The sequence below is a fragment of the Podarcis gaigeae genome (assembly GCF_964106915.1).
Source record: "Podarcis gaigeae genome assembly, chromosome: 8".
NCBI lineage: Eukaryota > Metazoa > Chordata > Lepidosauria > Squamata > Lacertidae > Podarcis > Podarcis gaigeae.
The window spans coordinates 23415072-23440500 of record NC_139684.1 but is presented as its reverse complement, the minus strand read 5'-3'; the positions used below and the strand labels follow the sequence as shown (position 1 = coordinate 23440500).

At 48.6% G+C, this 25429-nt stretch overlaps 2 protein-coding genes across 3 annotated transcripts; both read left to right on the top strand.

The window, feature by feature from the left end:
* Positions 1-962: 962 nt before the first annotated feature.
* Positions 963-11198, top strand: CLDN19 (claudin 19). 2 transcript variants are annotated; one of them, XM_083752858.1, is made up of 5 exons: positions 963-1345; positions 6081-6245; positions 8111-8195; positions 10286-10432; positions 10612-11198. In XM_083752858.1, exons 1-5 carry the CDS (start codon positions 1123-1125, stop codon positions 10688-10690), a joined length of 699 nt encoding a protein of 232 aa, XP_083608984.1. In that variant the 5' UTR covers positions 963-1122; the 3' UTR covers positions 10691-11198. The 2 variants fall into 2 exon arrangements, with proteins under 2 accessions (XP_083608984.1, XP_083608985.1); XM_083752859.1 differs by having other exon boundaries at positions 965-1345; positions 10797-11198.
* A 4979-nt stretch (positions 11199-16177) lies between these two features.
* LOC310850862 (claudin-16-like) lies at positions 16178-24607 on the top strand. Its single transcript, XM_083752878.1, has 6 exons — positions 16178-16304; positions 18855-18986; positions 20488-20590; positions 22439-22603; positions 23095-23289; positions 24469-24607. The coding sequence occupies exons 2-6, from the start codon at positions 18873-18875 to the stop codon at positions 24555-24557; spliced, it is 666 nt and encodes a 221-aa protein (XP_083609004.1). The 5' UTR covers positions 16178-16304; positions 18855-18872; the 3' UTR covers positions 24558-24607.
* Positions 24608-25429: the final 822 nt, after the last annotated feature.

Here is a 25429-nt window from a genome sequence, read left to right as displayed (position 1 = left end):
TCGAACTGCCAACCTTCTGATCGGCAAGCTCTAGGCTCAGTGGTTTAGACCACAGTGCCACATTCAAATGGGGTGTATGTGTGTGTGTGCTGCAACTTCTGATTAAATATGTGATCCCCATGGGTGTAGCCAGGGAAGCAGGAAGGGCAGCTGCCCCCTACCTAAATCAAGTAAAAATAAATAAATTTTTAAAAAGCCTTAGCTAAAAGTAGAAATTGTAGAAAGGTTCAGATAGATTTTTCTGAACACTTAGGGGCAAAATAAAGTCATTTAAAACAACAGATGTTGAGAAATATCATTCCAAATCTGCTAGGCAGAGCAAGACAGAGGATGATGACAGGTGGGTGTCCTGCCCCCTCCCTAATTCCTGGCTATGCCCATACCTGCCTGCCCCCAAATATTTTATTCAAATAGATACCCCTGGCATGCACCAGTTTTCGCTGCACATCTGTGGGGGGGTGGAGTCCTTGGGCATCATTCTATTGTGTGCATGAGAATGTTCCTTACAGCCTGATCCTCTACAAATTAACTCACATCCCCTGGCACTTAGAACCTGCTGGCTTGGGGTTGGGGGTCCCTTCCAACTACAGTGGTACCTCGGGTTAAGAACTTAATTCATTCTGGAGGTCTGTACTTAATCTGAAACTATTCTTAACCTGAAGCACCACTTTAGCTAATGGGGCCTCCCACTGCCATCGTACGATTTCTGTTCTCACCCTGAAGCAAAGTTCTCAACCCGAGGTACTATTTCTGGGTTAGCGGAGTCTGTACCCTGAAGCGTCTGTAACCTGAGGTACCACTGTACCATTCTGAGGTTCTGTGTGATGCCTTTTGCTCATCGCTGCGAAGGGCCCAGCGGAGCTCAGGCTGCCTGGACTCGAGGGCTGGCTCCTCCCGCTCCGGGGCCAGCCTTGCTATGGGGTGGGGGTAGAGAGAGGACGAGAGCAAGGGAGCGCGGGCGGGCAAGCTCGTCCGCTGCCAGAGCGTGTTCCCTCGCGGGGGCGGCCCCTGGCATCGTCGGCCGCCGCTGCAGTCGCTGCCGCAGATCGCCCCGTCGGAAGAGGCGAGCCCTCTCCTCCTCCTCCTCCTGCCGTCGCTCCCCGTGGTCCTCTCCCTCTCTCCATGGCCAGCGCGGGGCTGCAGCTGGTGGGCTACTTCATGGCCCTGGCCGGCTTGGTGGGCTCCATCTGCTCGTCGGCGCTGCCCCAGTGGAAGCAGAGCTCCTACGCCGGGGACGCCATCATCACGGCCGTCGGGCTGTACGAGGGCCTCTGGATGAGCTGCGCCTCGCAGAGCACCGGGCAGGTCCAGTGCAAGCTCCACGAGTCGTTGCTCTCGCTCGACGGTGCGTCCCACGGGTGCGGGGGGGGGGCGCACAGGGAGAGCCGGGGCTGCGGTTGCGCCTCGCTGGCGTCCAGCAGACAGCCTGCGGGTGGGTACGGGAAGCGGGGCTCTCGCCTGACGGGATGTAGCGCAGCCTCCAAGCGTCGGTAACCCGAGGTACCCCCTCTAAATCAAGTACAGTGGTACTTCGGGTTACAGACGCTTCAGGTTACAGACTCTGCTAACCCAGAAATAGTACCTCGGGTTAAGAACTTTGCTTCAGGATGAGAACAGAAATCGCGTGGCGGTGGCAGAGGGAGGCTCCATTAGCTAAAGTGGTGCTTCAGGTTAAGAACAGATTCAGGTTAAGAACGGACCTCCGGAACGAATTAAGTTCTTAACCCGAGTTACCACTGTAAATGAATAAAAGCAATTTACTAAAAGTGGACACTGTAGAAAGATTTGGACAGATTTTTTTTCTGAGCAGTTGGAGGAGGTCAAGAGAAATTTAAAACTACTGTTGTTGAGACACTTGATTCCGAATCTGCTAAGAAGAGGTTGATGACAGGTGGGTGTCCTGCCGCCGCCCCCCATAAATCCTGGCTACGCCCATGGCAGCATCCACGGATCTGGAACCCCTTGCCACTCAAATGTGCTGCGTGTTTGTATGTGGTGGGTTTTAGCTACGCAGTGGTGGCGGCTGAGAGCTCTGCTTCTCTCTTCTCCTAACATAGAAAAGAAAAGCTCCCCCCACCTCACAATTGCCTTCGATTGACTCCAGTGCATTGAATTGAATTTAGGGGCAGCGACCTGTGTTGTTGTTGATTTATTTATTTATTTATTTATTTGTTCTTACGTTACATTGTCAGGCATTGTCATATTACATCACAAAACTTATTATACTGTAATTTTCAACCTGTACGTATACTTTATATGCATAAAGATTAAAGGGAAAGGGAAAAAAAAACCAAAAAGAAAAAGCTATCCAAACTTATTCCAAAATCATATATCTATCAACACTTTGGACTTCCTGTCTATCCCGTTGTATATTACTTTTTTTTTTCTTTACAAATGAATGTACTCTTATTATTGTATATTTCTTTACATTTTACCTAATACATTCCTATATCAATATGCACCCTTGGTCTTGTTCCTCAACTCAGTCTCTCCCCAACAATCGAATGCTTGCATAGATAGTGAACCTTTACTGTATTTTTGAACATATATCTTATATCTATCCCGCTTTTCCATAAATTTTTGTTTTGAGTTGCCTCTCAGGCTATTTGTCAGCTGTGCCATTTCAGCAAATTCTTGTAGCTTGGCATGCCAGTCCATAATTGTCGGGGCTCCTTGGTTGTTGTTAATGTGAAAATGCCACACAGTTGATATCTCCTCCTCCTCCTCTTTTGCTTTTATTTTTATTACAGTATTAGCTTTCATATTCTTTCATATCCAAGCCAAACCTTGGCATCATATAAAGGCATTGCGAGTGACCTCTGGTGAGCCTTGTCTCAAGGGAAGACTCAAGGTGATATTTATTATTGTTTAACATTTAGTGCTATTTCGTATCCACGTTGAGCCTTGGCATCATGTAAAGGTGCTGGAAGTGACCCCTGGTGAACCTTGCCTCAAAGGAAGCCTCGGGGTGACAGTGGTAGCTGTTTACTATTTGGGGGCTGCCTCCAAGTAAGTGCTACCCATTGCAATTACCATATTGGCCCGAATATAAGTCGCATCCGAATATAAGCCAGACCTTTAAAATTGCAGAGGGGGAAAGAAAAGAAGGGAAAATACCCAAATATAAGCCTCTTCATTCCTCGCTGCTCCTGGCTGCATACCGTAATGTCGTGAATATAAACCACACTTTGACTTTCCACAGTCAGAATACGGGGGGAAAGTGAGGCTTACATTCGGGCCAATGCGGTAATGAACCTAGATTAGCCATGCCTACTAACTTCAGCGGGTTTACTCTGAGTTGGACTAACTCTGGATACAAACTATTACTATTGATAATTATTATTTTGCAGTATTCAGTATCCACGGTGGGAGGGTGAGTCCCACTGTCATTGTTCTGCAAGAGCACCCCTCCATGCAGTAATGTTGGAGATGCATTGAAGAAGAAAAACAATACAGTGGTACCTAGGGTTAAGTACTTAATTCGTTCTGGAGGTCTGTTCTTAACCTGAAACTGTTCTTAACCTGAAGCACTACTTTAGCTAATGGGGCCTCCGGCTGCTGCCGTGGCGCCGGAGCACGATTTCTGTTCTCATCCTGAAGCAAAGTTCTTATCCCGAGGTACTATTTCTGGGTTAGCGGAGTCTGTAACCTGAAGCATATGTAACCCGAGGTACCACTGTAAAGAGGAGTGGTGTGTGGACTTTCCAGAATAAACCCAACACAGTGGTGCCCCGCAAGACGAACGCCTTGCAAGACGAAAAACCCGCTAGACGAAAGGGTTTTCCGTTTTGGAGGCGCTTCGCAAAACAAATTTCCTTATGGGGATGCTTCGCAAGACGAAAAAAATCTTGCATCCCCCCGCGGGTTTTTTCGCTTTTTTCGCCCTTTTCTTAAGCTGCTAAGCCGCTTATCAGCTGTTCCGCTGATAAGCCGCTTAACAGCTGATCACTGGAAGCCGCTTGACAGCTGTAGCGCTAATCCACTAAGCTGTCAATGGGCTTGCTTCGCAAGACGAAAAAACCGCTAGACGAAGAGAATCGCGGAACGGATTATTTTCGTCTTGCGAGGCACCACTGCACTAATGCCAGGGCCAGGCTGGGACATTTTGCTGCTAGAGACAAAGTGGAAAATGCTTTCTCCACTGCTGTGTGCCCGCTGTTGTGTGCCAGCCTGCCAGGTGGGCATGCAGTGGAAAAGGAGCCTGACAGTCATGGTGCACATTCCCTGGCAGCTGGATCTGCCACTCCTTGTGGCTGTCTGGAGCCTGCCGCCTTGAGGCAACGGCCTCGCTTCGCCTCATGGATGGGCCAGCTTTGACTAATGCAATTTGATTGTGGAAGACCCCCCGGAGGGGGAAAGCTACCAGTCAGTAGGGATGCTGATTCTTCAACAGATCGCTCTGCTACCAGCTCTCCTCTAAGTGCTTTGCATGGGCAAAGCAAGCGTGAACAGAGCGAAGATCTAAAACAGTAACTGTGTGTGTGTGATGTTCTTGCATGGGTGCAACTGCTTGCTGAGGATTAACTATTATTTATTAGCTGGCAGTACACCCGGTGTTGACCCAGGAATCTAAGAAACAGAGACCAAAACCCACTCCTCACTATCGGGAGCCCATCACGCCAAACTGGAAATAGGAAATCTTCAGAGGCAATCAAATTGGCAGAGTTTGGGCCTGACAGATGGATTCAAAATGGCGCCCATGTGTCAGTGAGTGAGAGTCTGTTAGCCTCTGCATTGGAGACCCCTTTCAGAGCAGATGGAGCCTTTGGCCTGTGTGCCAGTGGATCTGATTCAAGGTGTAGAGCCCGGGTTAAATAGCTTTTCCCTCTGTGTCAGAGCTTTTTCATAAGTGTTGCATATAACTGTTAAAGGAGCCCTTTGCCTATGTGTCAATGGGCGAGAGTCATTGGGTAGAGCTGTAAAGAGCCTTTAGCCAATGTGTCAAAGAGGCCTTTAACAGGTAAGGGAGCCCTTTGCCCATACATCAGAGGTTGGAACAAGGCACTCTTAATTGGGAATGAAGTGAAATGAAATGAAATGCCTTTGTTAAAAATTAGTTCCTGGAAGGGTTGCTGTGTGTCCTCTTTTTCCAGGTCACATCCTCTTTTTCATGGGTAGAGGTAAAAAGTTAAAGGTAAAGGACTCCTGGAAGGTCAAAGGCAACTATGGAGTGTGGTGCTCATCTTGCTTTCAGGCCAGACACCTTTCCGGGTCATGTGGCCAGCACAACTAAACCGCTTCTGGCACAACTGAACACCATGACAGTAGCCAGAGTGCACAGAAATGCCATTTACCTTTCCGCCACAGCAGTACCTATTTATCTACTTGTACTGGTGCACTTTCAAACTGCTAAGTTGGCAGGAGCTGGAACTGAGCAACAGGAGCTCACTTGGTTGTGGGGATTCGAACTGCCAACCTTCTGATCAGCAAGCCCAAGAGGCTCAGTGGTTTAGACCACAGCGCCACCCGCTGTTTAGATTCATCATAGTGATCTATAGTTAAAAGTAAAGGTAAAGGGACCCCTGACCATTAGGTCCAGTTGTGACTGACCCACGTCCCTATAGTAAAAGTAGAAGTCGGCAAATGTGACCTGTCTTTTGCTCTTCAAAATATGGCAACCCTATGGGACATTTTTGAAGGGATGCGGGTGGCGCTGTGGGTTAAACCACAGAGCCTAGGACTTGCTGATCAGAAGGTAGGCGGTTCGAAGCCCCGCGATGGGGTGAGCTCCCGTTGCTCAGTCCCTGCTCCTGCCAACCTAGCAGTTCGAAAGCACGTCAAAGTGCAAGTAGATAAATAGGTACCGCTCCGGTGGGAAGGTAAACAGCATTTCCGTGCGCTGCTCTGGTTTGCCAGAAGCGGCTTAGACCTGCTGGCCACATGACCCGGAAGCTGTACGCCGGCTCCCTCGGCCAATAAAGCAAGATGAGCGCCGCAACCCCAGAGTTGGCCACGACTGGACCTAATGGTCAGGGGTCCCTTTACCTTTATGGGCCATTTTAAGCAACTTAACCCTGCAATTGCAGCTGCCTCTTTCCCCCCTTGGACACCCCAAAGACAGGCACTTTCTTGTTTTCCAGTTCATATCCAGACTTCCCGGGCACTCATGGTGGTCTCCATCCTCCTGGGCTTCGTGGGGGCTGTTGTCAGCGTGATCGGAATGAAATGCACCAAAGTCGGAGACGAGAATCCCGTGGTGAAAAGCTGGATCGCTGTTTTGGGGGGTGTCTTCTTCCTACTAGCAGGTAAGTAAGCCGAAGGCTAATATATACCCTGTGGGCCTTGTCCCAGCCTGGGTGCCAAATGGGGCCCTCTGTGCATCTCCCTCTAACCTAGGGACTCTCCCTGGTCCCTTGCCTGCTCTATTTGTACTCTCCTTGGGTGTTGTTGCCTGGCTGGGTTGTGTCCTCAAACTCTGAGCATCCCTCTTGCTTGCCTGGATGGAGGACAGACGTGTGTGTATGACAACACGTGGAAACTGGATTGTGCTACAGATCTGGAGGCTGGTTGACTGCCACTGCTGAGTGCCTTCTCCATGCTGCTGCTCCTGCAGTATTCAAGGCCAGACTATGTTTCTGGGCATCTTCCACCTCTCTGCTCTGCTCCTCCTGTCATTCTTCTTGTTAATCAATAGCAACAGATTCCAAGGCGGGATGCAGAGGGGTGACCAGCAGTCCAATGGTCAGCCTGGTTATCTGAATCCTGGGGGCAAGGCCCTTGAGGCTGGCAGGTGGGGGAGCCAGTGGAGCTGGGTGGCTGCTGCATCGTGCTCTTGCTGTCACCCCACGGATTCCCTGTCTGCCTATCTGCCACCACTCACTACACTGAAGTGGACAGTGACATCTGTTGGTGGCCAAGGGAACTGCAGCCTGACGACAGTCTTACATTGCTATTATACAGTAAGACGAGAGTAATATTTATTGCTCCACCCACTTTTGCTTCAGGTCTGCTGCCCACCACTGGCACGTAGCCCCCAGAAAGTTGCCAGAAGATAATGTGGTTGAAAAATACACTCCAACCTTGCTTTATTTGGTGGACTCAAAGTGGCTCATAACAAATACAACTTTGTGGAAACAAGTTAATGAGGTGGATTATTCCTCAATAAGAGGGTTATCGGGTGCACCTGTTCTGGGCACATCCTGGCTTGGAGCATGAAATGCATATCAAAGTTCTTGTTATACTGGTGCTTAAATGATGATTTGGGGAACACAAGCATGTGTTCAAGATAGTAAAGGAAAAAGCTAGATATATCAGCTTGCTCCGAGGCTTAGTAAGGGCAGTAGGTCAGGCAACATAGCAGTTTCTCCTTGGTCCTATGCCTGCAGATAAGCCTTATAAAGTACATCAACCACTGAATATTGCTTTCGGGGATGGGGGAATTGGAGACATGTGTTACAAGACAGCAGCAGCCATAGGAGATATAGGACTACAGGGCCCATTCTCATTGGCTCTGCTAAGAGACCATCTCTGTTTGGCTGCTCCTCCGCTCAAACATTTTCCATTCAAGCTGTTCATTTACTACTTTTAAGAATGGGTTCCTGGGCTTGCTTGTATTTCTTCCCCCCACCCTTTTGTTTATAACACAATGCATGGCATGGAGAAAGCATGGAAAAGCTCTTCTCCCTCTCTCACAACATTAGAACATCCCATAAAGCTGATTGTTGGGAGATTCAAGACAGATAAAAGGAAGTCCTTCTTCACGCAGCCCCTAGTTGAACTATAGAACTCACTCCTGCAGGAGATAGTGAAAGCCACCAACTCAAATGGCTTTAAAAGAGGACTGGACAAATTCAAGGGAAGAGAGGGCTCTCAGTGTGGCTACTTGCCACATCATCTATGCTCTACCTCCACCGTCAGAGATATTATGCTTCCAAATACCAGCTCCTGGGAATCACAGGTGGGGAGAGTGCCGTTGCACTCATGTCTAGCTTGTGAGCTTCCCACAGGCATGCGATCAGAGACTGAGAGAATGCTGGACTAGGTGGGTTCCTCATCTGATTCAGCAGAATGTTCTCATGATGACTCCCAATCCTGGAACATGAGTGTAATGTGTAGTTTGGCCCCCAATTCCTATTAACTGGATCATTTGTGTTGTCTTCTCTGTTCCCAGGTCTGTGCACTATGACGGCTGTTTCATGGTACGCGGCACGGGTGACGTACGAGTTTTTCAATCCCAGCACGCCGGTTAACGCCAGGTGAGAGCAAGGCCTGCGCCAACCCAGAGTGTGCTTTCTTACACCTCTTGTCAAACCAGAAATCACAGCAGCAGATGTGTGCCTTTCAAAACCCAGAGAGATTGTCCCAGTTGTGTACAGCATCCCCCCTCGATCACAGGTGGGGAACGTTTTTCAGTCCAAGGGCCACATTGCCTTCTGGGCAACCTTCTGAGGGCCACATGCCAGCTGTGGGAGACCGTAGAGGAAAGGGATGAATGTAAATTTTACCTTTGCACACCAGGCTAATTTCAATACACACTCACAAACCCATCTCTACGGGGCCAGCAACATGCCTTCGCTGTCTGAGATCTCGCTGGAAATCAGCACTGATTTAATGCACCAGAGCAACACAGCACGTTAACCCACCATAATGGTGCAAACACAAGTTCTGATATGCACTTCAATCCCTCCCATAAATTCCTGAAACAGGAAGCTGATTGTCACACCATGTAGCTCAGTATTGTCTACAGTGACTGTTAGCAGCCTAGGGTTCCAGACTAGGGTTGTCGCCTAACCCTACCTGGGGGATGCCAATGGATGTTCCCCAGCCCCTCCTGCATGCAAAGCAGGTGTTCTGTTCTTCTGCCACTCCACTGTGGCCCTTTATTTTTTGCCATCTTGAGGCAACTGAGTTTGCATGTCAAAGCCCCAAGCCACCCCCAGGAGAATGAAGACACAAGGACACAGAATTTAGGTTAATGTTACTGGGCAAAATTCAGGCCACAGCTTCATTGATTACAGAATGTGAGCGGTATTGGCTTAGGCATTGGCATCAACAGACTATATCTGACTCCTGCCCACCTTGCAGGGAGTCTGGTAAGGGTAAACCACCAGTAGGGGGAGCCCCGCCAATGTGGATCGACTCAAGCGTCCCCTGGGTTCCTGCTGGGGTTGTGGCATGGCCCTAGCCTCTCCCCGGGCTTCGGACGAGATCCACACCCCTGGATTCGTTTAACACAGGGGTCAGCAAACTTTTTCAGCAGGGGGCCGGTCCACTGTCCCTCAGACCTTGTGGGGAGCCGGACTATATTTTGAAAAGAAATAATCAACAAATTCCTATGCCCCACAAACAATCCAGAGATGCATGTTAAATAAAAGCACATATTCTACTCATGCAAAAACACCAGGCAGGCCCCACAAATAATCCAGAGATGCATTTTATATAAAAGGACACATTCTACCCATGTAAAAACATGCTGATTCCCGGACCGTCCACAGGCCGGATTTAGAAGGCAATTGGACTGGATCCGACCCCCAGGCCTTAGTTTGTCTACCCATGCTTTAAGGAAATACTCTTGAGCACGGAGGGGCAGATGATGGCCGCACCTCCGCTCCCCCCCACATTGCTATTCCAGTGTCTAACCACCTAACCTTACAAAGTTGTGACGATTGCTACGAGGTAGGCAAAAACCAAGTGGCCAGTGCCAATTTGTCAGGTGGAAAAAGTCCTACCAGGCCCCTCAACAGCGACCAACCAAAGTCCATGGCAAGGCCAATGACGCAACCTGAACAAAGGGTGGCAGGGCAGGAGATCTGCGGTGTGAGGCTGAAAAGGGGCGATTCAGCGTTGTGCTGTGGTTTAAATTGACCCCAGACATGCCCCCCAAGCCGCCTGACTGGCCACTTGGCTAACTGGCGTGGCCGGGCCTCCCCAGTGTAAGGCGGGACACAGTCCTGCCCCCCATAATAATGTAATAAATAATAATAATAATAATAATAATACCCCGCCCATCTGGCTGGGTTTTCCCAGCCGCTCTGGGCAGCTTCCAACAGAACACTAAAATACAATAACCTATTCAACATTAAAAGCTTCCCTAAACAGGGCTGCCTTCAGATGTCTTCTACAAGTCTGGTAGTTGTTTTTCTCTTTGCCATGTGGTGGGAGGGCGTTCCACAGGGCGGGTGCCACTACCGAGAAGGCCCTCTGCCTGGTTCCCTGTAGGAGGGGAGGCTTGGCGGCTTGCCCGCAACGCGTCCCCACAAAGAGGTGGAGCCGATTAATCAGGATGTACACCTCAACATGTCTGCTGTTATAATCTACACTTTTTCTTCTTCTTTTTTGGCCTTAGGTATGAATTTGGACCTGCTCTCTTTGTGGGGTGGTCAGCAGGCAGCCTGACCATGCTGGGCGGAGCCTTCCTGTCCTGCTCCTGCCCCAAACCGGAAGAGAGAGGGCAGCAGTACTACCGGCAGTCCCAGCCTTCCACAGCTAGAGAGTACGTCTGAATCCCAAGGGAAGAAAGAGTGGAGACAAGTGACGGGTGGTTCCTTTACGTGTCTGTGGAATGGAGAGGGCCAAGTTGCCTCTTGCAGCTCCAAGCAGGCTAGAAAGTCCAGAGGCACAGTATCTCAGGGGTTGTTGTTATTATTATTGTTATTTTTGGTTCCTTCTCAGATTCATGCACAAGAAGGGATTTGGAACGTCTTCCCCACCCACAGCTCTGCAAAATGGCATCACAGATGGGCCCGTGTGAGCGGTGGGAAGGGAGTCCCAACCTCGTGATATGTTTTCCACCCACCTGTTGTGTATCTGTGGGCTTGAAACTAACAGCCCTCTTTTTATTTCCCCTTCATTTTCAGGCCCCCTGTAAAAAGGGGAGATCAGTCCGTGTAATGCCTTCGGGGGGAAGAGAGAGACATGGTTCTGGGCCTGAGCTTTTCATTCCAAGAGACCAAAGTGACTATAGCAAGGACATTTAAAAAAAAAAAAACACACAAAGCAGACACCCCACTGTGTTTCCCCAAGACCCCTTTTCCTTATTGGGAGAGAGAAAAATGAAAAACCAGAAATGCATCTTTGAAAATGAAAGCTGCTCGTTTTCGAAATGTAAAAAGGTTGCATTAACTTTTCCCCATGGTACCGTTTATACTGCTTGACAATATGGTTCTACCTTTTCAACAACGACAACAGCAAAATATATAAATGTTTCTAATGGTTTGTACTAAACATTTGTCTTATTAAAATATTTTTATTGCCAGCTTTCTAAAGTTTGTTGTATCCCTCCCCAGATTCTGGGGTGCCTTATAAGTGCTGAACTGAATGGTCCAGCAAGTTCACTACCCATCACATTTTGAGGGGAGGGGGGTAGTAGAGAAATTTATATACTCAGCCAGGCTAGCTCAATATTCTCTGCATTGAGGGCTTCATGTAGGGAACCTTCCCAGACCTACCTGGAGTTGCTGGGGATTGAACACAGGACCTTCTGCATGCAAAGCAGGTGTGGACTGAACAGAGATTTAAAAGTCCCATCCATAGCAGCAAAAGTGAAGCAGAGGAATTAGGCTAGCTTTCCCCCTCTTACTCTGCTTAACAAAGATATAAGAGAACAGACTGGAAAGCAAGTTTAGAATATGGTTTACTTACTACATAGACTTGTACTGGTTTTCAGTTAAAGGTAAAGGTAAAGGGACCCCTGACCATTAGGTCCAGTCATGGCCGACTCTGGGGTTGCGGCACTCATCTCGCTTTACTGGCCGAGGGAGCCAGCGTACAGCTTCCAAGCCATGGGGCCAGCATGACTAAGCCGCTTCTGGTGAACCAGAGCAGCGCACGCAAACACCATTTACCTTCCTGCCGGAGTGGCACCTATTTATCTACTTGCACTTTGACGTGCTTTTGAACTGCTAGGTTGGCAGGAGCAGGGACCGAGCAATGGGAGCTCACCCCGTTGCGGGGATTCGAACTGCCAACCTTCTGATCGGCAAGTCCTAGGCTCTGTGGTTTAATCCACAGCGCCACCCGCGTTCCTGAGGGTTGAACTACAGCGGCCAAAATGCATTCAGGGGAGGAAGGTGCTTTGAATGTACTTTAGCATGGGCATATCCCAAGAACCTGGGAATTGCAGTTGGCACCTCAGAAAACTACAATTCCCAGCACCTTTAACGAACCGCAATTTCCAGGATTCTTTGGAACCGGGTGGGGGTGGGGAGAGAGAGAAATGTCCTTTCAATGCATGGTGCGTACACAGCCATATAAACATAGGAGTGGCTTTACATTGAGTCAGATCACCCGTACATCTAGCTTAGCCGGCAGTGGCAAAACAGGGTTCTGGACAGCGGCCCTTTCCTAGCCCGGTCTGGAAATGCCAGGGACTGGATTTAGGAGCTTCTGCATGCAAAGTGGATACTTTGCCCATCCCTATAGCTTGAGGGGAAACCCATACAGTAGTACCTCGGGTTACAGACGATTCAGGTTACAGACGATTCAGGTTACAGACGATTCAGGTTACAGACTCCGCTAACCCAGAAATATTACCTTGGGTTAAGAACTTTCAGAAATCATGCTCCGGTGGCATAGCAGCAGCGGGAGGCCCCATTTGCTAAAGTGGTGCTTTAGGTTAAGAACAGTTTCAGGTTAAGAACGGACCTCCAGAACGAATTAAGTATTTAACCCGAGGTACCACTGTATTGGGAAGACCAATAAAGTCAGCAAACCCAAGACCGTAGCTGCAGATCCCTGGTGGCAAAATTAACTCCTGGCTTTCCCACCACCAGCCAGCTTGGCCTTCTTGACCCCATGATGTGTCTGGTGTGCCAGCATCCTGCTTTGCCCCCACCCCACTTGCTAGTTGTCCAGTTGCTACTGGGGAGCCTCAGCTTTGCTGCTGCCTGTAACTAGCCACTTGAGCCAAATCGTTCATTCCTCTCTCCCCCCCCCCACCTTTCCTCTCATTTTTTGGGCTGGTGAATGCAGGAAACGCTAATTAACCTAATCCGTCTGCACACGCAGGATGCCATGGAAAGGGGGGGGGGCAAAGGAGAGGTAATCTTCTCCCCTGTGGCTTTTGTGCCTACTGTTGGCTAATTGGGGCTGCTTTTCTGAAGTTCTAGGCAGCTTCAGAAGCCTCTGCAAAAACCAGCTGGGCCCAAGATATCACGAGCTGCCAAAAGCAGTGTGTGTGTGTGTGTGTGTGTGTGTGTGTTCAGGTGTCAAGCCAGCCTGGAACTGGTTTGGGCTCAGTTCTTCTTTAAGCCATCTAAACAGGGGTGTCGATCCAGTAGCGGAGCAGGTTGCTGTTGGATACAGCTGAAGACTGCAGTCTACCTAGCTCAGAGGTTTTCAACCTTTTTGAGTCCACGGCTCCCTTGACCAACTGCATTCTTTCTGCGGCAACCCTATGGGGCTCAGGAGCCCAGTTATGTCCCCCCCTTGCAGAGCTGGCAGCCTCTCACCCTTTTTTGAACATCCTCCCTTTGGAGTGTTCCTTCAGCCTCCTCTCCCCTCTCCTTGGGAGTCCTCCAGGCAGCCGCTGCCGCCGCCCTTGGTCTCTGAGCTGCCCTCCCTGCCCCATAGAGAGGTGTCTCCTCCCACTGCCCCACAGGGATCTGGGAAGCACCCCCTGGTCAGCCCTAGAGGCACCATTTGCCTGGGGAGCTTGTAGCCAGGGCTACTGCAACAAACAGCTGTGCAAGCCTTTGGGAGGAAGACAAGATAGGGCATCAGAGAAGGGAGGGAAGGAGGGATAGATACCAGCGTTGCCTGCAGCACCCTGACCATTATTCAAGGCACCCCAGGGTGCCACTGCACACTGGTTGAAAACCACTGAACTAGCTTATCTCCTTTCTTATGGTTCTCTGTCTTTAAACCAGACTTGCACCACTTTTCAAATGGAAGGCTAGAATGATGTGCATCCTTCACCATTTCCCCTCTGAAAATGGCATGCAAAACAACAAATACAGTGGTATCTCAGGTTAAGAACTTAATTCATTCCGGAGGTCCGTTCTTAACCTGAAACTGTCCTTAACCTGAAGCACCACTTTAGCTAATGGGGCCTCCTGCTGCTGCTCTGCACCGCTGCTGTGCGATTTATGTTCTCATCTTGCAGCAAAGTTCTTAACCCGAGGTACTATTTCTGGGTTAGCGGAGTCTGTAACCTGAAGCGTCTGTAACCTAGAGCATCTGTAGCCCAAGGTACCACTGTACATGGCACACACTGATACCTGGCCCAGGACTCTGAAAATCGCACTTCCACCTGTGGCATGTAAGCCAGTATTACATACAGTATACAGTGGTACCTCGGGTTACATGTGCTTCAGGTTACAGACTCTGCTAACCCAGAAATATTATATCGGGTTAAGAACTTTGCTTCAGGTTGAGAACAGAAATCATGCTCTGGTGGCGCGGCAGCAGCAGGAGGCCCCATTAGCTAAAGTGGTGCTTCAGGTTAAGAACAGTTTCAGGTTAAGAACGGACCTCTGGAACGAATTAAATACTTAACCCAAGGTACCACTGTATTAAAAATGGCAGCATGCTCTCCTCCAAAGGATACCCAAAGTGAACTCTGCTGCACACCCACCATACATGTAAAGGACACCTGGGAACTGTCTTTTCCCCCACACAAAGCAGCCAGCACATACAATAAGCAACCATTTCCAGGAATCTTTGTGGGAAGGCATGTGTTTTAAACCTGTGGGGCAAAGGACGGAACGGCTTACAAACTTACAAGTGCTCTTACTCCCCGTGTCACAAACAAAAGAAGTCAGGGCTGAGAAAATGGGGGCCTGCCAACCTTCGCCTAGCGAGTTCATGGCAATGAAAAGAAAAATCAGATTTGAGTCAGGCCAGAGTTCCCAATTTAAGATTTACATCTCCAAATAGCTGGTGTGCACTGTGCTGTCTTTGAGCATCAAAGCTCATCTTGCAGGAGGTTTTGGACTTATCCATCCTTGATCCAGATAAGAGGAGGGGGAGGGTGGACCTGGTTGAAAAGTCCGATAAATGATATTCTCTGAACCTTTTCGGAACCAAGGCAACAAAGCAATCTACGTGGCCCTCCTGAACCGGCCTCAAGACTTTGAGCTGTCTGGCAGAGCTCCAGAATGTTTCATACCAAAACACAGAAGCCCTTTCTTCCGCTTTAACAGACACTTCTGTTTGGAAGGGCCCAGCAAGCAGCCTCTTGTCTGATGCTCAAGGCAAATGAAGCAGCCGTGAGAATGATTTAACTGTTCATGGCAACAATGGCAGCTCCAACCTGTTATCTTAACGCTCAGCATCAAGAGGAGGCACCCACACTTTGCAGGCACTGGGAACAAGCACGTGTGACAATTCCAGCTGCAGACTTGGGAAACAGGAAGAGAGGGAGAGGTTTTTGGCCTTTTCTGCACCAAAGCTGCGGTCTTAATCACAGGCCATAGAAGGGGCTGTTTGCATCAATTCTCCAACCCCACTGCAATGCAGGAATCTCGAACGCACAGCCCTGAGACTAAGAGTTGCCTGCTCTACCAACTGAGATATCCTGACATCTCTCTCTCTCTCTCTCTCTCTCTCTCTCTCTCTCTCTCTCTCTCGCTCTTCCTCTTTAGTTTCTGGGTTACCCCTTGTAGAACTCAGCAGGGAAGAGGATGGGGAGAAAGCTAGCATTGCTTGGCTTTGCCTGTCATTGGCTCTAGCGCCACCTACTGTTGGGCTCCCTCCCTTCTGTCCAATGGGCACCAGCCACCCCTGATCCCGCTGGCTACTGTTGGCAACCGAATACCAGACTAAGATGGATTTTGGTCCGATTTAGCAAAATCATTGCATTCTTGACCTCTGAACAAACCCTCTACCAGGAACCCAGGGATCTGCAGGAAAGGCGCCCAGCCTTTCTTTTGGAGAGGTTGACTGGAACCTCTAATTCCGGAAATAATTGATGTAGCCTTGATCCTCAGTGAAGAAGTGATGGATTTAGTTCTGGAGGGAGGGCACACCGCTGCGTGCCAGGATCGCCTGCCAAGCTCCCAAAGATGCCAATACCTGTTTATGCTTTCTGACCCATAGCCATTTTAATTGCAAGGAAGCCCATCACGCTGTTAAAGCCCAAAGCACAGCTGACATGGCTTGGATTTTATTTTTATTTTTTTAAGGAATCTGATCCAGAGACAGTTCCTATTGCTACTGAACAGGCTGGCAGGTGGGGTTCAATTCTGCCCCCTGTACTGCCAGGTGACGGTTCCTGGGCTTGGTGGTGCAAACTCATGTCACCTTATTGACGTTTTAAAACTCCTGGAAAAGACTTAACCTGAATTTCTGGCTTCTCTTCAGATGTTCTGTGGGATCTCCTTCGCAAGGATGACCGAAGCAGAGGCTCTTGTGCACCCGACTTAAAGGTAAACTCCTAATGTTGTGATCTTCCTTGGGAGGGCGTTGTGGTCTTTGAGAGAGGCTCTGTCACTGAGTTAAGGGCCTTCCCTTCGGTCTCCTGTTTCCACCTCCAATAGGATGGGGGCAGGAGGATAATAATACTAATAATTATTACAGTCTTATTTTCTTTCTGGAAAGATGGGAGGGTTTTTCTAGAAATGGCGGAGGAATCAGATTAAGTTCACATTTAAAGGAAAACATAACAAAGTCCCTTTCTCCGAAACAATCACTGAATCAAAACACAGATAATTTCTTCACAGAGCTAACAGATCCCAGAGTTCCCTAGGAATAGGGGTCAATTGTTAAACCACTCTGGGAGCTTTAGCTCTGTGGGAGGAATAAGGGTCTCCTAACAACTCTCTGCACCCTTAACAAAGTACAGTTCTTGGGATTCCTTGGGGGAAAACCATCACTGTTGAAAGTGATATGCTACTGCAGTGCAGATGGGGCTTTAGTTAAGTCTTGACTGAATGTTTGTTGTGATTCGTTTGCGGGGCTGTTATACAACAATGAGCAGTCAGTGAGCAATTTGTTCTGGTGTGCTTGCAGGACTTTTTGCTGCTTTCCTCCACAGAAGTCCGCTTCCCTTTTATTTATTTTTCAAAAGTGGATTTGTTCCAAAAGGGTGACAGAGTGTTTTGATCTGTTTTCATTGCACAAGCCTACAATTATGGCATGCGCTAAGATCCCTCTTGCAAAACACCGAGAATCTTGGGACATCCTTTGTCACCCTTTTCATCAACACATGGCCAGCTCCCTTCCATCATGCCTCCTTCCCCTGGTGCCCCGAGCTGAGTCAGTCGCTTTCCTTCCTTTCCCCCCGAACACGACCAGACTGCGCAGGTGAAAACTTAAAATCATTCATAGCTCAGAGGCAGAGCATCTGACCTGCATGCAGAAAGTCCCAGGTTCAGTTCCTGACATGTCCAGGTATGTCTGGGCAAGACCTGGAGAAATGCTGCCAGTCAGTGTAGAGAGAACTGAGCTTTTAAAAAGAAAACCCACCCAAATTCCTGTGGACCAAAGAAGCCAGGGCCCTTGAGCAATGTTCTTTGTGCTTCTTCCTAGGTCTTAGCGATGCACATAGAGACCTATAAGCTCAGCTAACTAGCCAGGCTAGAGGCCTTGTGCCTTATCTCGTGTTAAGAGCAGCTTTAGTCCCAAGGTTGTAAACAACATTCCTAAGTATCTACATTTGACAAGAGAGAGTCCTTTGTTTCCTTGCCTAATGAACAGGTAATGAAGGAAATTATACATGGTATAATTAGTATTGTGTTGTAACTTTAGATTGGAGGAAGTTTATGCATATGTACAGTGGTACCTCGGGTTACAGACGCTTCAGGTTACAGACTCCGCTAACCCAGAAATAGTACTTTGGGTTAAGAACTTTGCTTCAGGATGTGAACAGAAATCACGTGGCGGCAACGGGAGACCCCATTAGCTAAAGTGGTGCTTCAGGTTTAGAACAGTTTCAGGTTAAGAACGGACCTCCGGAACGAATTAAGTACTTAACCCGAGGTACCACTGTATTGCTTTAACAGATAACAGCTATATATATAAAGCAGGCCTCACCCTTTTGGGCTTTGCTCACCTTTTGGAGATTGATCCCACTGAGCCATTATTGCTAGCAATAAACACCCTTTGTTTTCTAACCACTGCGTGGAGATTTCCTTCAGCCTCAAACATTAATTTTGCTACATTAGTATGCCGTTTTTAAATTTTTTTCTAGCTTACCTTATTCCTTGGGGAACCCTTTTTTATGTGGCAAAGCTGGCAGCAGAGAGCACAATTCAGGTGCTCGGAATTGGCATTATTGCGCAATCCCCCTCACCCTTTATTTTTATTTATTTTTATTTTTCTAAGGGTCAAAGTCTTTTCCTGCTTGCCTAACTCGATTTTCCTCAAGCCATTGGTCAAGGAAATCAGCATGAAACAAAAAATATACAGTGGTACCTCGGGTTACAGACGCTTTAGGTTACAGACACTTCAGGTTACAGACTCTGCTAACCCAGAAATACTACCTTGGGTTAAGAACTTTGCTTCAGGATGAGAACAGAAATCATGCTCTGGCGGTGCAGCGGCAGCAGGAGGCCCCATTAGCTAAAGTGGTGCTTTAGGTTAAGAACAGTTTCAGGTTAAGAACGGACCTCCGGAACGAATTAAATACTTAACTCGAGGTACCACTGTATATGATTCTGATAGTCTCTTGGGAGCAGAGTGCATATATGTGGACTCTGAGCACAGGTGCGTTTCATAGAATTATAGAATTGTAGTGTAGGAAGGGGCTCAAAGGGGTATCTAGTCCAACCTCCTGCAATGTTTGTGTGTCTTCATTCTGTAAGTTTTTTCCCCCAAAACGACACCCATCTCCCCACCCAAAGAAAACAGGGGACAAGCCGGAATCCCTTGTTGGGAGCAAAGCTCAAAGGTTACTGCAATTTTGGGGGAAGCCATGGCAATTTTGGGCAGGGTGAGGGTGGAGAGATACCCAGAGCCTTACATGTGTCTCCTTCTAGCCCTTCGTAGTTCTCCCAATGGCGGTGGCTTTGCAACTGATGTCCTTCTGCGTTGCTCTCATTTCAACCCTCTTCCTAGTCGCGGCCACATGGACCGACTGCTGGATGGTTAATGCTGACGACAGCTTGGAGGTGAGGGCGAGGAACAGGAACAGGTAGCTGAGATCCAGCATGTTCTACTACGCTGGGGTAGCCACCTTGGTGCCTATATATGCAACCATTCCTATTCTCCAGATCTATAATTGCATCCCCCTTCCCTTAGGGCCCCTCCATAATGAGAAAGGTTGCGGTCACCCTTCTCTGCTTGTAGAGTGCTTTCCGTGGCCATGCCCACCTGGGGCCAACCTTCACATCCAGTGGAGGCAGTTCAATCTGCCCTCAGCCAGGCTCTCCCACCTCTCTGCCTGCTTACAACAAGTTCAGAGGGTGGCGCTGCCTGTTGGCTTCCCGCTCCTTAGTCTCAGTGTTGCCCCTTGCAGAACTCAACAGGGAGGAGGATGGGGGCGAAACTGGAATCACTTTTCACTTTCTGTCATTAGCTCTGGCGCCACCTACTGTCAGGCTCCCTGCCTGCAAAAGTGTTGGCAGCTAAAGTGTTCGACTCTCCTGGGGTACTTGATGAAATTTGATTGTAGGCCAGCCCTGTGTTAGGCAACCAGCTAGTTATAGTAGTAGTAGTAGTAGTAGTAGTAGTAGTAGTGATAGTAGTACTATAATAAATAATAGGTGAGGAAAAGGTACTAGTATGCTTTTGAACTGCTACGTTGGCAGAAGCTGGGACAACAGGAGCTCACACCATCACACAGATACAAACCGCCAACCTTCTGATCAGCAAGCCCAAGAGGCTCGGTGGTTTGGACCATAGCGCCACCCGTATCCCTAATCATAACAGGAACTGAGCCCAATTACCTATTGGAGCTCTTTGCTGTGCAAAGTGAGTAGCATATGGCTTGAGAATGCACTTGCAGAGTCGACTCTACCTGTTGCAATCCAACATGCAGAGATGCTTGTGGAGTAAGAAAAGTAGTTTATTATAGGTAGTACATAACTTGGATAGGGAAGTTTTTTCGTTCTATCCTAACCAATTAATCTGGGCAATACAAAGGCAGCCATGCTTGCTCCTTTGTTCTTAGAGGATAGACCCAAAGTGCTCTCTCATCTTGAGGTCCAAAGGAGAAGTCAGAGGAGGTGGAGGAAGTTGTAAGATGTTTCAGTCTAAAACATCCAGTCCTTTTCAGCTCTGGCCCTAGCCTGGTGGAACGCTCTGTCACAAGAGACTAGGGCCCTGCGGGATTTTACATCTTTTCACAGGGCCTGCATTTTAAACTGTATTCTAACTTATATTTTAATCAACTGTATGTTTGGTTTTTGTTTGTTTGCTTGTTTTAAAATGTTTTCATTGTATTTATATTTGGTGTTAGCTGCCTTGAACCCGGTCTTGGCTGGGGAGGGCGGGGTATAAATAAATATTATTATTATTATTATTATTATTATTAACAATGAGATAAAACAGTAAGCTTATACCGGTAGGTACAGCGATAGCTTGGAAATGTGGTGGTCCCTTTCTCTATCTGTCTCAGCCCCAAGCAACCCTCCTTTTTGCACCCAAAACTTCCGATGATGTTCTTCGCAGGTCAGCCACAAATGCCGAGGACTGTGGAGGGAGTGTGTCACCAACATGCAAGACGGCATCAGGACCTGCGACCAGTATGACTCCATTTTAGCAGAGCATCCTTGTAAGTCTCCAACAGCTGATGGGCTGAAGCATCTTCGGGTGCATTCAAGCTTTCTCAGCCTTTACACGATTGCAACCCTCCCCTACTACAGTTCACCCCAATTGTTGGGGGTGCTGGGAGGTGTTTCCAAGCATGTTAAGATTGCTGAAAGGGCTGGAACTGGTGATCAGGCCTCCAGGAGTGGAGTAAAAATGCAGAGATGAGGGTTGACCAGTGGAGAGTCCTTTCAGCAGTAAGGTTGGATAGGCTTACGTCAGTGGGTGGAGAACTGGATTCGGAACTGGTGGGCCAAATCTTTATCTCCTGCCGCCCTCCATGGGCCAAGTTTGACCTGTCAATCATCTGACATCACAATGACATCAGGGGAGCTTTTCTTTAAATAGAGCTGCGCACTGAGGCCCCGACCATTGTCTGATCATTGGGGCTTGCACTGCAGAAGGCATGACCTCAAGGGCCAAATTGGGAGCCCCAGCACAGTTCTCCACCAGTGGCCTATAGTGATGATAATAATGTGCCCGTGATCTGTGGCAATGCAAATAGTCTTTGGCAAGCTGTAATAACACTGCCCTACATTTTTAGAGTTGGACGGGTGTAGTGCTCCAATTTCCAATAAAAATAGGGATGTCCTATATAACAACAACAACAACAATATTATTATTATTTATACCCTGCCCATTTGAGTGGGTTGCAATAGCCACTCTGGACGGCTTCCCAACATATATAAAAACATAATAAAACATTAAAAGTTTTTTTAAAAAACCTCCCTATACAGATGTCTTCTAAAAGTTGTACAGTTACTTATCTCCTTGGCTCAGGGGTTATGTAACTCCAGACCCTCCAACATTTATCCAATGAAAATACAGTGGTACCTCAGGTTACAGACGCTTCAGGTTACAGACTCCACTAACCCAGAAATAATGCTTCAGGTTAAGAACTTTGCTTCTGGATGAGAACAGAAATTGCACGGTGGCGGCGGTGGGAGGCCCCATTAGCTAAACCTGGTACCTCAAGTTAAAAACAGTTTCAGGTAAAGAACAGACCTCCAGAATGAATTAAGTTCTTAACCCGAGGTACCACTGTAGACATTTCCTAAGGGAAAGTGTCCATTCTGGGATCTAATCAGAAACCGGGACAGCTTCTGTAAACTGGAACTGTTCCTGGAAAACGGTGACTCTTGAAGGGTCTGGTCTGCAAAATGGGGCAGGGGCAGGAAGCACAATCTTAGATGGGCTGGAGGTCAGAGGCACCAAATCAGGTAAATAAGGAAGTGGGAGCTAGAGGAAGAGGCAGAGAGGTCGTCAGAAGACAGGTCAGGTGCCAGGTAGAGCAGGGAAGAACCAGGGGGGAAGAGCCATAGCTTAGTGGTAAAACATCTGCTCTGCATGCAGAAGGTTGCAGGTTCAATCCCTGGCATCTCCAACTATCCTAGGAGAGACCCCCTGCCTGAACTCTTGTATAGCTGCTTCCAGTCAGTGTAGACCATCATGAGCTGGATGCACCAATGACTCAGTATGTTAGCTTCTTATGCTTCTATTTAAATCAACTCTATCTGGCACCTTGCTTTAATTTTAGGAAAGGGACCTAGCTCAGTGGTTATAGCTCCTGATATGCATGCAGAAGGTCCCATTTTAATCCGGGTAGAGAAATGGGAGGGACTGCTGTGAGAAATCCTGGAGAGCTACTGCCCACTGGTGTAGACATTGATGGTCTAAGTGGACAAATGACCTGGCTCAGTATTAGACAGACCTTCAGGGTTCCTCCCAATAGAGTCAGCCAGGGGACGCCAGGCCAGTGGGATGCTTCTCTGACTGACCTTCAACTACCTTGTATTTTGCTCTCCCTTCTCAGTGAAGATTGTGGTGACTCGAGCATTGCTGATCACAGCTGACATCCTCTCAGGATTCGCGTTAGTCTTGCTGGCGCTGGGCCTCGACTGCATCAAGTTTCTCAAGGACGAGCCGCATGTTAAGCTGAAGATGCGCTATTCATCAGGATTAGTCCTGGGAGTCGGAAGTAAGAGCCTTTTCCATTGGGGTCTGGCTTTGTTGTTATCGACCAGGACAGCTATCGAGGCAAGCCTTGAGGTGGAAAGTGGAGTCTCCTGTACCACCTCTCTCATCCCTCATAATTACACAACGGGATGCATTGCCCCTGATTCCAGGACAGGACCACACTGTTTTCCATCCAGGTCTCCTTTTCTGCTCCTTTAGATAAGACAGCCATCCTGTGTTGTGCCATGACTCACAATAGAAGCCATTTTGTGTTATGCCCCCATGCCTACAGCCAGCAGCCATTTTGTGTTATGTTGCACACCTCAGGGCAGCCATTTTGTGACTGGCCCAAATATGCCCACTGGCCCAAAATGGTTTGCGACCCCTGGCCAGTTGATATGGAGCAAGTTTGCCACATATATGAACATATATGGAGGGATTTGGGTATTAGCCCAGCATATGGACTAACGCCTATGCCTTTCTTGAGATAATTGTGTTTTCTTGGCCCACCAGGTGTCCTCGGACTGGTGGGCTCTGTCTGGTATGCCGTTGACATCTATATGGAGAGGACCACTCTGGTCTTGCACAGTGTGTTCTTGGGAGTCCATTATGACTTTGGATGGTCTTGCTGGCTGGGAATGGTGGGGTCCTCAGGATGTTTCGTGGCGGCCATTGTGTTGACTTGCTGCCTTTCTGCCACCACAGGAGGTCAGTACGAAGTTAAGAGTTCAGAGACAGCAGCAAAGGTGGTGTAAGAGGAAAAACCATAGTAGTTATCACTGACTGTGGCTATCCCCAATTGTCCTAAGGGAGGGGTAGGAAACTTGTGCCTCCCTATAATGCTAGGACCTGGGGCCATCCAAGAAAACCAAATGTAGGAGGACTCAGGACAGAGAAAAGTACTTCTTCACACAAGTCATGGTTAAATTATGGAACTCACTGTACTAGGAGGTAGTGTGAGCCACCAACTTGGATACCTTTACAGGAGGACTCTCGATGGCTACTAGCCAGTTATAACTATGTTCTGCCTCCACTGTTGGAGACATTATGCGTTGAAATACCAGTTGCCGGGAACCACAAGCGGGCAGGGTTGCTGTCATGCTCAGATCCTGCTTGGGGGCTTCCCCTAATGGGCATCTGGTTGGCCACAGGATGCTGGACTAGATGGGCCTTTGGCCTGATTCTGCAGGGCTCTCCTTATGTTCTTACATTCTCTATATATTCTTGGGCTACAGGTTCCAACCGCCCTACTAGCTACTAGCCATGCTGCCTAGGGATGATGGGCCCTAGCTGAATTCCTCCCACCCAACAGTGGCAATTTAGAGGTGATGTCAGGAAACCCTGGTCACAGTGCCCCCTCTCCTGCATGGGAGAAGATAACCTAGCAGGGCTGTCACAAGATAATGTATGCTCAATGGTGTAGCATGGTGGTGGGACTAGCGGGGTGATTGCTCCAAGCGCAATTTTTTTTAGGAGTGTGCCTCTGCAGCTTTTGCCCCAACCAGAGGTGCTCCCTGACCTGCCTGCCTGCCTCACCTGAACAGCACACCAGGCAGGAGCTGGGAGAGGATGGGCCCTTGCATACCTTGGCTGTGCGGTGCCCCCCCCACCAGCAGAGGAGGTGGGCGGACAGTGAGACTTGCTGCGGTGGTGGTGGTGCCCCAGCCGAAGGAGGTGCACGCACATGTCCAGCCACTGCACTGAAGCTCTGTCTGGTAGCGACATCAGCACCACATGGAAATTCCGCTTAGGGGGTGCAATATGTTCCTTGCCCCGGGCAGAGGCAACCCACGATACGCCACTCTGTATGCACAACTCTCCAAGGGCACTAGAGAGGGGCACGTCGATTTCTAAATATTGTGACTTCAATTCTTCTTTCCAATGCAGGTGCTGCCCCCCGCAGGAGACCTCAGCGCCCAACACACCATTCGCCCATAGTCACTTGCAAGATGTATGCCATGGCTTCCCGCGTGTGACACGGAAGCAAGCGGTCCTAGTGAGCGAACTGCCTCTGGAACAGCTACTCACGAGCTTTTTCTCTCCATGCTGGCTTCGGAGGGAAGGCAGAAGACCACTTTGGGGCCTTGCCCGCACGGCGCGTGCCTTCTCCCCCCCCCCTAAAAAACAACAGTCCTACCCTTGTGTGGCTTAGATGACTGCTGGTGAAGCAGGAATAGGGAGCCACACCTTGCCCCACCCCTGATATTGTGACTCTGACTCAGATCCACTCTCTGATGCTTGTACATTGAGCACAGCTGTTTGCAAAGGAAGCCCTACAGGCCTAGAGCATGGAAATGCTATTGATCACAACACAGCTTCTGCACACCTGGGCTGCATTCACATGGCAGTTTATTCCATTTTCCTGATCTTTCCCTATCTGTGAATTTCCACATTATATTTGTGCTTCCGCATAATGTAAAAGCCCCTTCCAGAAATGCAGCAGAATATGGTGTAAGCTGAGGACTCATTCATGTGCTACTTGCCTCCAGAAAAAGAAGAAAATCCTTTGCAAATAGCATGGAAACGAGTATGAAACTTGCACTACATCCTACTATAGTTCTTTGTCATGTGGAAGCTCAAATGTGATGTGGAAATTAACAGCTAGGGACATGTTGGGAAACCAGAAGGAATCACTATGTGGTTGCCGTGCGGCCCAAGCTCTTTGCAGAGAATCCTGATGCTACATACTGTATATTTATAGCACCCCTAGATGAGATGTGGGGTTGTCATATTGCAACAAGGGCTGGATGGGGGCAGGGGGATTCAATTCATCTCACATTTAAAGGGGGAAAGGGTGTCAAAAAAATAACACCTGTTAGTGGGGAAAATGAAGTTCAAAACTGTATTC